The sequence below is a fragment of the Fomitopsis serialis genome (assembly GCF_022376445.1).
Source record: "Fomitopsis serialis strain Sig1Antser10 chromosome Unknown B0H18scaffold_51, whole genome shotgun sequence".
NCBI classification, from domain to species: domain Eukaryota; kingdom Fungi; phylum Basidiomycota; class Agaricomycetes; order Polyporales; family Fomitopsidaceae; genus Fomitopsis; species Fomitopsis serialis.
The window spans coordinates 171,187-185,692 of record NW_025955011.1 but is presented as its reverse complement, the minus strand read 5'-3'; the positions used below and the strand labels follow the sequence as shown (position 1 = coordinate 185,692).

General features: G+C 55.5%; 3 protein-coding genes across 3 annotated transcripts; all 3 read right to left on the bottom strand.

The window, feature by feature from the left end:
- Positions 1-1,891: 1,891 nt before the first annotated feature.
- Positions 1,892-3,388, bottom strand: B0H18DRAFT_1120744 (uncharacterized protein; the record flags this gene model as incomplete). Its single annotated transcript, XM_048034200.1, has 7 exons — positions 1,892-2,271; positions 2,328-2,571; positions 2,651-2,767; positions 2,818-2,850; positions 2,909-3,041; positions 3,084-3,184; positions 3,251-3,388. The coding sequence occupies 7 exons, from the start codon at positions 3,386-3,388 to the stop codon at positions 1,892-1,894; spliced, it is 1,146 nt and encodes a 381-aa protein (XP_047891588.1).
- Positions 3,389-5,644: 2,256 nt separating this feature from the next.
- Positions 5,645-7,135, bottom strand: B0H18DRAFT_502585 (uncharacterized protein). The gene is made up of 3 exons (XM_048038339.1): positions 6,818-7,135; positions 6,200-6,760; positions 5,645-6,145 (listed from the first exon to the last, which is right to left on the bottom strand). The coding sequence occupies exons 1-3, from the start codon at positions 6,858-6,860 to the stop codon at positions 5,814-5,816; spliced, it is 936 nt and encodes a 311-aa protein (XP_047891587.1). The 5' UTR covers positions 6,861-7,135; the 3' UTR covers positions 5,645-5,813.
- Positions 7,136-9,881: 2,746 nt separating this feature from the next.
- On the bottom strand, positions 9,882-13,937 carry B0H18DRAFT_1016682 (P-loop containing nucleoside triphosphate hydrolase protein; the record flags this gene model as incomplete). The annotated part of the gene is made up of 11 exons (XM_048029285.1): positions 9,882-10,618; positions 10,651-10,747; positions 10,802-10,966; positions 11,025-11,369; positions 11,424-12,124; positions 12,193-12,388; positions 12,442-12,663; positions 12,719-13,396; positions 13,450-13,657; positions 13,684-13,875; positions 13,931-13,937. The coding sequence occupies 11 exons, from the start codon at positions 13,935-13,937 to the stop codon at positions 10,028-10,030; spliced, it is 3,402 nt and encodes a 1,133-aa protein (XP_047891586.1). The 3' UTR covers positions 9,882-10,027.
- Positions 13,938-14,506: the final 569 nt, after the last annotated feature.

Genomic DNA, 14,506 nt, shown 5'->3' with positions numbered 1-14,506 from the left:
GTGCAATATCGCGTGACGAAACTTGGGGCCGGAATGAGTTGACCAGACAGGTTGCTGGTAAGTGGTGTGTACTCACCCAGCTGCGAGAACGCCATCGATCGCTTGAAGTTGGGCCTCGTTTCCAGATGACATGCTGCTGTAGGACTCTGGGGGTCAGCCGCTACGAGTCAGACACGCTTTATATGTGAGGAAGAAAAGCCATTCGGAGTACGCATTCAGCCATATTTCGTTTTCAGACGTTAACGAATGTGCCACGGCATCCTGCGTGCCCACAAGGTGAGTGATTTGCAAGCTGTGCCCTGGCCACAGAAGGCGTCCTGGTGAAGCCATGCAGTGACAACTGTATGCTGCGCGAAGCAGTCGTGCATGTGATGTTCGGACTGATAATGACCGTGGTTACACACTGGCAGAGAAGCCCGGCAGCAGGATGCATCGAAGTTCATGATATGACATTGTCAAAGCGCCGACGCACTTGAGACATATGAGGTAAGTGCTCAGGCTGTTGGTGAGCAGGAAGAAAATACGGTTCCTAAGACTCGGATCTAAGTAAAATAGAATGGACGTAGAGCCAATAGTCATGAGCAACTCAATGGCTAGAAAGGTGAGCCGGAGGTCCGCACCGCATCGGAACACATCATAGCCGTAGAGTCAACATGAAGTGCTCTTCCCAGTCTTCATGGAACAGTTAAAGGAAGATTGAAGAGGATCGCGCCCTTCGGGGCATCTCCTGACGCAGAATGAGAGGCTCGTCTACTATGTAGCAAAGAGCGTGACACTTACACACAGCTGCGCTGTATCACGCCGTTGTCATCTTCACTGCCCGACTCGACCGCCGCCCGCTCGCTCTGGTTCAATTTCGTAACGCGTTAGCACTTCAGAGCAGTACAGTGGATGCAAGTCCAAAGCAGGTGCACGGTGATGAGCATGCAAGATACTCAGCAGCACGGTTTCAAGTTCTCTGAATGACGGGGCCCGGCAGACAGCATTCCACTCCAATGGCAGAGACAGCGCTGGGTTCCGTGTCACGACAAAACATCCAGCATGAACGTGCGCACCCTGACCATCCATTATCTACAAGACGTAGATTTTGAGACGGATGGAAGGTGGCGGATACTATGGAAAGCAAATTTCAAGTTGAAGTTGCCATGGAGAAACATACCTCAGACACACGATGATCTCTCTGATTCATATCGCATGAACCATTCAGTAATAAATCGTAGCTGCGCGGCCGCCGCTTTCACTATTCCAAGCAACCATGGCAGTTGCGAACTTCGAGTTTGGGAGTGTTCGGCCCGCTCACTGTGGCAGCGCTGAACCGTAACGTGAGCAATGAACCTCCGTAGTGCTTTGAGACCTATACCTTTGCGCCTTTCAGTTCAATTTGAGACCCGATGGGCGATGTTTGTGCAGTCCTAGGTGGGAGTCGAGAGAAAACTCAAGCGATGGGCCTTGTGAGGCCCGCTACTGTGACATGCTTATTACGTAACCACTAGCAGTGGTGGAAACACTAAGTATTAGTACTACTTTATCACCCTCCGTCTCTTCGAATCCAACGCGAGTCCTCGAGCTTCCCTTGTCATTATTGCGCTCGAATGTACGCCCATGAGCAACTCGAACGTTGCTGGTGCGCGCAGTGGCATGCCTTAACTTGGAGGCAATCCAAGTCCAGTGAAATGAGTAGTACTATACTATTACTGCCAAGGCCTAAACATTCCCTTTGGCCGCAACGATGCAGACGGTGCGCTGGGGCGAAAGTCGTTAATTGACAACAAGCTCGATACGTCGAAGTTCACTTCTCTGCTATCGCCAGTGACGAAGTGACATGTTCAGGATTACGATACAAGTATATACTAACTAGCATATTATGGGCACATGCCACGCAGACCGAAAGCTATAGGTGTGCCCGCGCCAAATCTGCCGCTAGTACCCGTCCACGCTGAGCCATTCTCGCAGGTGAGACACCCAGAGAGAGTTCCTTTAGCAGACCGAGTACTTCCCCGGCGCAACCGAACGAGAGGGAGAAGCCTGATCCGCCTTGTCCGTAGGAATGAACGATCCGGCTAGCGGAACCGTCCGCTTTGAGGCGCATCTCTCTCTCGACGCGGACGTTCTCGGACCTAGCCGGACGGTTTCCTTGCACCAGTGGCGCGTCAGGATCGTACTCCGCGTTGTCTAATCCAGGCACGAAGTCATTGCAGCGTTCCCGCATGCGGACGATCTCCGGGCTCTCGAGTGTTAGATCGAGGTTCCACTGCCGCGGCTGTGCGATCCCTATAGTACGAGATTGACTAAGTCCGTAAGCCGCGTCCAACAGAAGATGAACTTACCTCCGAGGATGAGGACGTTGTCGTTCCTCAGCACAATGCACACGAGGTCCTGTTCGTCTCTGTGCGCGTCGTCGATGCCGACAGCCAGAGCCTCCGTGACTTTCGGAAAACTCTTCCCGTCGTTCACCACACGGATGAGTGCGCCGCGGAGAGGATAGACGGTCTCATCTCCTGCTAGTTCAACTGCGCTGAGCCCCGTGGCGTTGACGATAGCATGCGCTCCGTACTTTGACAGGAGCTTGTCCTCTTGGCTCAGGAGGTCGCCGGAGATGCGTCCTGTGATGAACGTGGCGCCTTTGGGTGACAAGATCCCGCAGCCAGACCATGTAATGGTCAGTGTCGACAACGGGAGCGAGATGGCGGTAAGAGTCGACGACGCTGGCTCTTTGGTTTACTGCATGCTGCTTCACGAGGTTGGGATCTCGCTTGAATCCAGCGACCTAAAATCCTCATGAGCGAGCCGAAAACGATGAACTTGTCTGTCGCTTACCCCGCAGTGCTCAATCTCTATCATTTTCTCGTACTGATCAGGCAGGTTCTCCAACGGCCGGTCGAAAAAAAGTTGCCAGGCGCATGCGGACGCCGTGTGCCTCCGCGGGTAGGAGCTCCATCAGTTTCTCGAATACGTGGTAGGACGTCATCGCCCATCCCTTCGAATGCTCCAGGGAGATAACATCGGTATGTCTACCACATACTGCGGGCGGCCGTTCCCACCTAGGAAAAGTTAGGATGCAGTAGATTTGAAGGGGCGACTACAAGGCTCCGGCGATCTGAGAGGTGATGCGGTTCTTGGGGTTGGCCCATCGGTCCGAGACGACGGTTACCTGGTAGCCTGCGTCCAAGAGAGCCCATGCAGTCTGCGAATGATATTCTCAGAAACTGTCCTCGGATGATGGGGCAACTAGTAGGTTGCCATCACTCACCGTTAAGCCGGTCACGCCACCTCCGATGATTAAAATGTGTTCCGCTCCTAGGTCGCAACGAGAAGGTCCCGCTTCAAGGACCAACTCTCCGGCAGCCGATGTGAGGTGAATTTGGACGCTCTGCGTGCTGGGAGACATTATGTTGTGTTGCGGTTGACTTTCAGAGTGTTACGAAGAGGGGGGGTTGATTGCTGTTGAGCCTGATGATGATGTGGACATAACACCAGACTTATATACCACGAGCCTAGCAACGACGAACATTCCCCCGGGGCATTTTGTGGTGTCCCACGTCGGAAGACGGTGATCTCACAGAAGCGGGCAGCCGAAGGACGAACCGCTGGAAGGGTTGTACGGATGAACTGGAGGATGAAGCGAGCAGGCGGTGAGCGCAGGACGCTCAATGCGACAGCGGACGGTACGAGACTTCGACCAGGCATTTGACAATGTGTCCGAGTATCTGCACGACATCGGACCGGAAAGCCTGAGGCCAGACACAGGACGCCACAGAACCCCGAGCACCGTGTTGTGCTAGCCGCCGTGCAACTCTGGCATAGCATGGAGGCGCAAGTAAACCTGATGAAAGCCGAAAGCTTTCCTACATCAATCTTCTAGCACGAAATGCGTATCCTTGGCTTACCTCGTATCACACGCCATAGTTACCTCCGGAGACTTTCTCATGGCAGAACCACAGGAGAGCCCGCAAAATGGAGAATACGGGAGTGGAGCCGAATGGCCCCCGGTGTAGCATATACGTATCGGATGGCGAAGTATCATCCGGCGATCCTCGCTGGCAGAATCTTGTGGCGATCGAAGGGTCAGGCATGTCATGCGCGGCGAATCAGGGAGGTCGCCTTGGAGGTGTCCGACGCACGCCACCCACACGCGTTGCTGTATCGTCTAGTCAAGTCTCCAGCATTCTCTGGGAAGATGCTTGACTTATGACCATCGGCATCCCACTGGCATCGAGTCATGCTGAATGACTAGTATGCCGGTTAGCACTGGAGGCATGCATATCTTGGCAGAGCTTACCACATCGAGAGAGTTCCAGGCCAACCGAGGTGTACGTCCCAAGTGGCAGCTCTTAACGGCGCCGCCAACGTGCCGTCATGTCAAGCTTGTGTCTATAGCCAGCGCCTTCAAAGGTCAATTGCCTGAACAGGTACTTACTGTGCAGACTGTATCAGGACCCAGAAAGGCCGCGCTGTGTCTAAGTACAGTATAGAGGAGACTAACGAGAAAGTCGCAAGGTGCTTGCGTTAACGTGCCGCGTTTCCACAGACCGTCGAGGAGCATGGACGGACATAGTGACAGCGAGCGGGGCCGCTGTACACCGGAGGACGCCTGAAAACGTCGTATCCGGAACGTATTGCATTGTCGAACGCTTACCCTCTGGAGCGCCTCCTGCCTTCTCATGCCTCCCTATTAAAGCGTCCAATAATTCCGGAGGGGCATCTGCATGTCGCTTCAAGAGTCCGACTCCCAAATCCGAATTCATGTGTACCAAAAAAATGCACTCAACGTCCGACGTTCGTGAGCTGTTCCATGGCCAAATAAATCTCAGATACGCACCAGTCTCTCCTATATGATCTCCAACATTGAACGACGGCGACGCGCCTCCGAGGGCCTGTCCATCAGCGAATGCAGCACTTCAGGTTGATGGTCGGGCTACACTGCTGGGAGTTTTCGAGTTAGACACCGGTGTAAGCATACGCCGAGGGTATTCTGGCCTGGATTCGGCCAAACCATTCACTAGTATTCACTGTTTGAGTCCAAGGCATCCTCCGTGACTACCATGTAGTTCCGACTCGGACTCTCCGGCGTGCACAAGGCGTGCCCGCTTCCTGATGTTCGAGGCTGGTTTATGAGTCGTAATCATGTCGAGAACCACCCTGAGCACTGAGAATGAAGGAAGTATATCAATTTGTCCATCACAGCAATCACAGAGAACAAGAACAGAGCGAGCCGGCCAGCGAGGTGTGTCACGGGTCCAAGCGTTGTGTGGCGGAACCAAAATGAGATCCCATACCAGATCGCGATCTGGAACTATGCATGTCACGTGCAAGGCCACACTTGAGTGCCACGTAGCAAGTCGCGCGTTTCCATTTGACTTACTGCAGTCTACTCCATCGCAATTACATACTATCCTCTATGAATCCTTTGAGGCACCCAACGAGATCTGTGTGAAACAACCGGAACGACGCAAGGACGGGAATATGGCACACTGAGACGGTGAGAGGCTTGCATATGGGTTGATGAGATTTATATTAACCTGTTCACTATAAGACCAGTAGAAACGGAGGATGTGGACGTCTACAGATACAAAAGTACGTGAGCGATAGGAGCGCGACAAGTTCAGAGCAAGGTCAGTATGATGGGACAGCGCGACAAACGTGTAATCGCAGCGAGACTGGACGGAATGAAGAGCAGAGATAACGGCGACAGCGAGACGATTGCGAGACGATAGTACGTGAGAGGTGCGAAAGAGATGTCAAGTCCAAGCTCAAAGGTAAGTCCATCCTGCTCTAGGACGATCTTGGTTCGTGACGGATGGCTGTGATCCAGACTACCAGTCCCTCTGTGCTCCCAGAGGTCGTGGGAGGACGGCCCTCGATGGAGCTGGGGGAGGCGCCGCTACCGACCAAGGGTTGAACTCGTCGCTCCCTGAGAGACGTGGTGCGCGGAGCGATTCGTCGTCGGTGGTCCCTTGGGGTGACGCGCCGAAAGTGAAGTCGAAATCGCTAGGAAGGTCCAGCCATTCGACCAATTCGGCGGAAGGAGCATCCGTCCAGAGGAGGCCGGCTGGCTGCCCTGTGCTCTCGGGGACGGGTTGCGGCTCGGCGCCGAGCAGTGTAGAAGCCGCTGCGGTGAACCCTTGCACAGGCGCAGCGTTGAAGTCTTCGAGACGTTTCATTATCACTCGGGAGTCGGCTATATTGATACGGTACTCACCTGTGGAGGCCTGTAGGTCGTCCTGTTTTCCCTCGTTTTCTGTGTCGGGTGCGTCAGGACTTCCGGACGCAGCAGCCCTCAGTATCGCAAGCCATTCCTCGATCGGGATGATTCCGTCGCCGTAGGCTCCGTTCCATTGCAGAGGCTCTGGTGAGAGTTCTAGGTTCCGGATTGTTGTTTGCGCAGATGGTAGCTCGGAAGCTTGGCCATCGTGGGATGGAGTGAGAGAGGTCGCGGAGGTGCTGCGAGGGTGGGGCGAGAATCCGCTGAACCCTTCGATGCTCGGCGAGCTCTCGTTCATGTAGTCAGGACGGGGACCGTACGTGGCCGTCGTGCTATGAGGTCCATGCTGCGGGGCCCGTTGCGTGACTGACCCATGGTCTGCAATGGCTGGTGCAGCATACAGGTCCCTCGTGGCAGCGTACTCGCTGGTCGGATATGAGTACGCTGATACCTCGTGCGAGTAGTCGAGGTACGACTGGGGGCCTGTGTGGAACGTCGTGGACACTGGGGTTGTGTTGAAGATGGATGTAGAGTCGAGGACATTCGCGCTCATGCCTACTGTCCGTTGTCATCAGCGGGTTCGAGACCGAAAGCACAACGAGATGCTGGACGTACCTAGCCCCGAAGATCCATTCACTGTCGTCGGCGAGTAGCCCATAGGCGACGCGTACTCCACTCGCTGACCCGAGCCCACAGCCTGCTGGCCATGGTGCTGCGCGGAATAGGTCGAAACTCCAGAAGATGTGTCCGCGACTTGTTGGGGCGCCTCCGATGTGGCCTCGAACGAACCCTCGCGACTTCCACTCGCCGCGGCGAGGCGAGCAGAGGCAGCGTATCCACTTTCTCCCCATCTCTCGCGCCAGACCGCGAACTGTTAGTGGAATGATCAGGAGTCGCGTCGGTAGTCGCGGGCATTAAGCACAACTCACTCCGGTCTGGTCCGGCACCCTCGTTTGAGTAGCTCTTGTAAGTCTGTCTTCTTTGCCATCGTGTTGTTCGAAGCACTTGATCGCCGTAGACTAGGCCGATACAACGTATCGAAGCGGAGTACAAGGAAGTACAAGGGGCGGAGGGCGAACGGGCCCGCGGTGGTTGGAAGTAGGAGGGATGGTGCTCAGCAGTGCGCCGAAGTTCGACTGTGAGCTGGGCTCCTGCGAAATTGGGAGCCATTCGCTCACGCACCGCCCGGTCTCAGGTACAGTACGCGTCGTCCGGCTGGCTCGTCGGCTGGCCCGTTTCTACGTAGAGAACTGACGCCGCCGACGTTCGACATATAGGGGTCGGCGGCGCGGGGGCTGCACTGGTTCAGCGTCAAGATACCGGACGAATTTGGGAGGAGGCATCGGTCGGCGCGTCGTTGACGGGATGTCGACATCTCGGGGGCAGTTCAGGTCGAGGGGCCGGTCGGGGCAGCATGGTCGAGCGTGCTATATTATACTGTGCCCAGCCGACCAGACGCGCACTATCTATACGGGAGAGAGCTAGAACGGCCGGTGCTACTTGGCAGTGAGGTAAGTCTGTCCGGCATATGTATGCAAGGACTACTCTCACAGACGTCCGGCAGTGATTGACGAATGGGATGTCTGCCAGATGGTCCTTACCGTCTTCTTATCGGAGACGAGCTCCCCGTCCTGGGTTAGACACCGGACTGACGCGCTAAGAGTGCCTGAGAAGCCCTGCAAGCGCGACGCGGAGCGGTGGACAACGTCGTTACAGCGTGCACGTGATCGCGTGCCGGACGTACGAGCGTCTGCTCTCCGGTCTTCCTGCAACTGATAATTCGTCTAGGTTCAATTTGTGCTCGTACTTCGATAGGGTCGCAGCCCAAGGGTATGTATTTCTCTCCCTCGCTTGACGTAATCATCCTCTTATCACCTGGAATCCTCTGCTATACATCGTAGAAAATCCTCCAGTACGCAACGCACCTGCAAGCTTTCGTCGCTGCGAGCTGCACTCCTCCAAACGAGACGAGGGTTTCACACCACGACCTGTGGGGCTCGTCGACTCTGGCATAGGTCTGTTTTATGGCGCTCCAAATCATGATTATACGTATTCATCCTTATACTCAGGCTTTCTTCCGTTCCCACGTCACCTTCCTCCCTTGTTGCTCAATCTCACTTCTTATGGTCAGCCTTGTTCATCGGCAGCCCGGGTGCGAGGCCTCGTGTGACCTCATGGCATGCTGTGTCTCTTCTTTTCGTCACTATTTGGCAGCCTGCGAACACCGCCGACTGCGTTCCTCAGGCAGCTTCCATACTGGCTAGCATCGCCCGCATGCATAATCCGAATATCTGGAATGCAGTGTGTCGGTATAAAGACTTACGCCCTCCGATGAGCCCTCTACCCTGCGTCTTGAACTCTATACGCCACCGAACAGCTAGTGCTCGTTGGCTCCAGTCTCCTTCCCACCTGGCTCACTCTGAACCACGCTGCCCTCCTGTCATCCGGACTTATCCTTCGCTCCTCGGAGTCCCCCGTCTTACGCTTAAGTATGAGAAGTACTAATTGCTCTTTTCCGCGCCGTTAAACCCGACCCCGCGCACCGTCACGCCGCCAACGCGCGGCGGTGTCCTGCCTGCGCTCGCGGGGAGCATCACGCATATGGGCCTCGCAAGTGAGCAAGCCCTGCAGGCGTACATAGCGCGCCCTCTCCCGGATGCAGCGGTGGGTGGTTCCGTAGCGGGAACTGTTAATGGGCCTTACGCCATCCAGTGCATGTCCAGTGTGTCTGGAAAATGGGTGAGGGAGACACTTCGAATCGTTGATGCACGTGAGCACTCGGAGAATTTGTTGTCAGTGTACTGGTGTTGGCTGCAGGCAACGCGTGGCGAGCTAGGGCGAGTTTTCCGCACTGATGTGTGGATATAGGGAGACCCGTACGGAGGTGCTTCTAAACAAAGATAAATGGTGTTCAAGGCCAGGCGGTCATGCGATATTTTGAGTGTGGAACCTCAGAACGCAATGCCTCATCATGTCGTCGTCCGTATGAAAAGGTTCTCCAGCGATGCTTTAAGTAACGTCTCGTACCGATTGAATCTCACGAATGCAACATACAACGTATGATGTCCCTGAAAGCTGCAATGAGCATCGATGTTTGGAGGGCAAACACAGCAGAAGGAATCGGTATCAGAGGCCTTGGTCTAAGAGAACACCGATTTGCATTAAGCCTGAGTGTCATAACTTTATATGTGCGGTACGTGAAATCTAGTACTTTAGATGCGAAGCGCCAGAGACTGCATCTTGATTGATAGCCCGTTGGATATGAGAATGAAATGTCTAGGTTCTGCGAGCGACGAGCCTCTTAATCCATCCGAACATGCTCCCTGACCTGAAGCGGAAGAGCCACGAGAAGGCGAAGATGCAAGCAACCTGTTTGAAACCTTGTCAGCACGACCTCGTCACCAACACCACGATCACACTCACGTTGAAAACAATGTATGCACAGAAGATGCCGAAATTGCGCCAGTAATTCGAATAGTAGATGTTGAAGCTCTCGCCGAGGAATGCATCCGTCGTCGAATACGCACAATACTGGCACCCGCTCGTCGCATCCTCGTTCGTGAGGTATCCACCCACAGCACTGATGAAGTCGTCCATGTACTGCCCGCACGTCTGGCTCGAAGGTGGCTCGATCGTGACGAGCTCCGTCGACGAGCAAGTGATGGCGCTATGTCCGATGGCCTGTCCAAGCAGGCCCTCGACGAGGTACGTGAACGGCGAGAGGTGGTACATCCACCGCCACCAGCCGAGTTCCCGGAAAGGTTGCAAGACACCATTGCTGCAGGCCACATCAAACCAAGACCGACACATGTACGGCAGAATTACTCACAAGGACAGCACGAACGAGAACAAGAAGCTGAACACCAACGCCGCGATCTCCGCGTTCGGGCACATCGCTGCTACGGCTTGGCCAATGCTTGTATAGTATAGCGGGAAGACGATGCCTAGCATGAGATATGTGAATCCGCCGCGGTCGCTCGGGAGGCCGACGGTCCAATACCAGCATAGGAAGTACAGCGTCGAGCCGAGGATGTTCCACGGCAACTCAACGAGGAGCTGGGAGGTGAGGAACGCAGTCCAGCTATACATGCTGCTGTGGCGCTCGCGAATTTCGTAGATCTGGCGTGAGTCCAGGAACGGCACCTGCAGCTGGTTCGAGAGCGGTACGGAGATGATGGTCGACATGAAGATTGCGAACAGCTTGTTCTGCGTGCCCTGGATACTGTCCTTCGCCTTGAAGAAAGTGAAACCGATAAGCAGACCAGAAGCGATGTTGACACCGAGCTTCGCCACCATGTAGGATGGGTCACGCCAGCGGTGCTGAACGTCACGGCTGAGCAGAGTCCACAGCTGGTAGCCCCATCTCGTCGGGAATGCGCCGGTCATCGACGCCTGGACAGGCGGACGTCCACGGCCCTCGCGTTGATCTGCTCCAAGTCCTTGTTGACATTCTGCGCTTCCTGCGACTTCTTCCAAACGTCGTGCCATTCAATGTCTGTTGTTGCCGTAGCACCTGCACCAATGACGTCCAGGATGTACTCAGCCCTGTCCACAGCAGTGAGTGGATAGTCTAAATGCAACGCGAACGACAGGGCTTACGGGTTCTCATCCTTTGCACAGGTTCTACCGCCGTTGCTCTCAAAATAGTTGATCAGTGTCGAGGACTTGTGACCGAGGTCACCAAAGTACACCGTCTGACCACCCTTGCGCAGGAGGAGCAGCCTGTCAAAAACCTCAAACAACTCCGCCGACGGTTGGTGAATGCTAAATGAAAATGATCATCAGTAAACGAACGCCCATGCCAGTGGCATTGACCACGTACGTGCAAACGATCGACTGACCGGCATCCGCCAAGCTCCTCAGGAAACAGACGATAGCCCAGGCACTCTGCGAGTCAAGGCCAGACGTAGGCTCATCCAAGAAGATCAGGGACGGCTTCGCGACGAGTTCGACACCAATAGTCGTGCGCTTGCGTTGTTCGACGCCCAAAGAGCCCACAACGGCCTCCGCATAGTCTTGAAGGCCGCACATCTTCAGACAGTTGTCGACCCAGGCCTCTTTCTCCTCAATCGGGACAGAGGCGGGCTGACGGAGCTTGGCAGAGAAAAGGAGCGCCTCGCGGACAGTTGCAGACGGTAAATGAGTGTCCATCTGCTGGACATAGCCACTGCCGATGTATAGTGAGTGTGTTGATCTGTCCAGCTCGAACACGTGGACTTACGTTTGAGAGCGGAAGTCGATGGGGAGAGACTGGCCGTTCATCAGGCGATCGCCAGTGACGACACCACCCGCCGTACGATCAGAGAGCACGTTCAAGAGCGTCGTCTTACCCGCACCAGACTCGCCCATGAGCGCAGTCAGCTTGCCGGGCGCAACATAGCCGGAGACATTATCCAGGAGCTTCCGTTTCCCGCCTTGCACCGGCACGACGTACGTCAGGTTCTCGAACGAGAACGTGTTCCTGCCCCCGGGCACCTCCTCAAGAGCCTTCTGGGACACCTCCGACACGCGCCGCACCGACGCACCGTCACCTTTCGCACCCGACTTCTCCTCGTCCGCCGTGCCCTTGGGCTGGTCTATGTTTACCTTAGTGCCGCGCTTGAACAGCGTGACGGACGACTCCCCCGCGAGACCGAGGTTGAATTCCGAGATGACCAGGAGGAGCGAGATAAAGCCTATGCCGAATGCACAGATGATACCGAAGTTCCGCCAGAGGTGACTGTACGCGTAGCCAAACGATAACGCGACGTAGCTCATGCCATCGACGGTCGCCTGACCCGGGACGGAGCCGACTGTCGTGCAAACCTGGTTCGCGAGCGAAACACCCTCGTACCTTGGGCCTGAGGGAACGATCTGGGAGCACGTCGCTTGAAGTCCATGGAACTCGTTCACCAGGAGCGCCTCAAAACCGTACTTGAGCGGCTATGGAACATTGGAAATGCATTGGTCGGTGAGAACCAGAGGCCGCTTCGTGGTTACAGTGTACTCACGTTGATATAGGTGATCCAGCGAAGAGCTCCAATCATGGACGGCTGCGGGATAGTGTAGCCGGTGTAAAGGGTCAAGATGAGGACTGAGACTCCAGCAATCGCTTGCGCGGGCGCAGGGCTCTTGAACATCGCAGCGATCATACGGAACCAGCCCTTCATTGTGATCGTCATGCTGAAGATGAGCAGAACGAACGTGCTGCAACACATACATTGAGACGATGGCAAGAATAATGAAAGCACGACACTCACAAGAACTTGCCGGCAGTTTCCTGGAGGCCGACAAGGAAATAAAGGATGATACAGAAGAGAATGAGCGTTATAGCGGTGATTGGGATATCAACGAGTGTCAGCGCGAGCGCCTCGACGAACGGATGGTACATCGCGGCTCGGGAGTGCCGCTGTACAATAGGACGTTGAACGAAGAGCGCCGGGATTTCCGCCATGGTCGAGAGAGCTCCGAACAGAAGGGCGCTATACAGACCGACGTCAGAAAGCAGGAAAGACGTGACATAGACTCTTCACTCACAAGTAGATAACACCGCCTTTGGAGAAGAACGTCCCGGTGGTGTTGTCCAGCCGCAGGAAGATCGTGCCGACAATGATAGCCTGGAAGACGAAACTCAAGGCCTGGGTTACCTGCGTAGCCATCGCACCCTGGATGATCTGCCACCGACGAAGCATCAGGGCCCGCGCTTGCATCGCGATCGAGATGATAAAGGGACTCTTCTTCGACGTGGTCTTCGCATGTTCCGCACGGTGGCTGAGACGGTACATCTGCTTCTTCTCCAGCATCCCGCTCTCCTCCTCGCGGTAGCGGCGCATGTCATCGCGATTAAGCCGGCCGAGCTTGCTGTTCTTGAAATACGCCGCGAACTCGTCCGCGCTGCGCGGTGGAGGAGGGCCTGAAAAGCCTGCGCGGGGGATACGGCCGTTCGGGTCCGTGACTGCGACTAGGAAGTCTGCCGTGGTCTGCCGGTTCGCGGGCTCGTACCCCATGTCGATGAAGTACTGGCGGGCGCTGGAGGCCGGCCCGAAATACGCCATCTTGCCTTCGTAAATGACGCAGACCTGGTCGAACAACTGGTAGAGCTGCTCGCCCGCCTGGTAAATCGAGACAATCGTGGAGACACGGGCAATATCTGTAGCCAGCCGCAGCGCACGGACGAATTCGAGAGCGGTTGAAGCATCGAGTCCACGGGTGGAGCTGTGATTAAGAATGGTTAGAATTATAGCGAGTGTATACGGTAACGCACGTACTTGTCCCAGGATGTAAGGAGGCTACGCGCAGTGAGGACCTCGCTGATGGAGACACGTTTCTTCTCGCCCCCACTAACACCCCTGACACTCGCGTCGCCGACAAGTGTATCCCTGACATGCCGCAGACCGAAGATGGTTGTCATAACGTCGATCATTGTGTTACGGTGTTGTTCACGCATCTCGTACACACGCGCGCGGGGGTACGCATCTTTGCAGCAAAGTCGAGTGTCTGACGGACGGTGAGCGTCGCGAAGTGGACATCGTCCTCCGGGCAGTATTGCACATCGCCGCGATATTGCTTCTCGATCTCCTGCGGCGTGAAGTCGTCGTACCACACGTCACCAAGAACCTGGTGGTAGTCTTGCCGCTGGTTGGCGAGCGTCTTGAGCAATGTGCTACAGCCTGCACCGGGACGCCCAAGTACCACTGCCTCGATGCCGTGCAATCAGTGTTCGTATCTCACGCATGAAAGTTGACTTACGCAGCATCTGCCCTGGCTTCACACATCCTTCGAAACCGCTCAGAATATCTTTCACGGGAGGGTGTCGAATCTTCTTGACGGTCTCGAATATCTGGAACGGATTCAAGACCGAGCCGACGGTAGGCTGGTAGCTGACGGATGCGCCTAGGCCGACGACTCGAAGATCGTCGAAAACGACACCCAGCTCTCGGCGCTTGATGTCAGACTGGTCCAACCTGCGCAGAGGTTAGGCCGACCGAGCACCAGGTGCTGGCAGGCCTATGTATAGAATACCTGTAGTTAGCGCAAAAGGGTGTATACATGAAAGGCCTGTACTTACTGGAGGGCGCCTTTCATACATGAGCCGCCACTCGCTCATGTATGAGCGAGGCGCCGCACTCACTACCTAAAGAGGCAGCTGCCCTTTGGGGACAGCTTAGGTCATCCGGCGCCGGGGAGAGCTCGCGGCGGCGGCCCTACCCTAAATAGGTCGTATTGCACACTCTTCCACTTTGGGTGCCGCTGCGGGCCCGGATCGGGTATTGCAATCGTGATTTGTGATCTGACGGTTTCTGGGCCTAGATACACTGCCGTTTA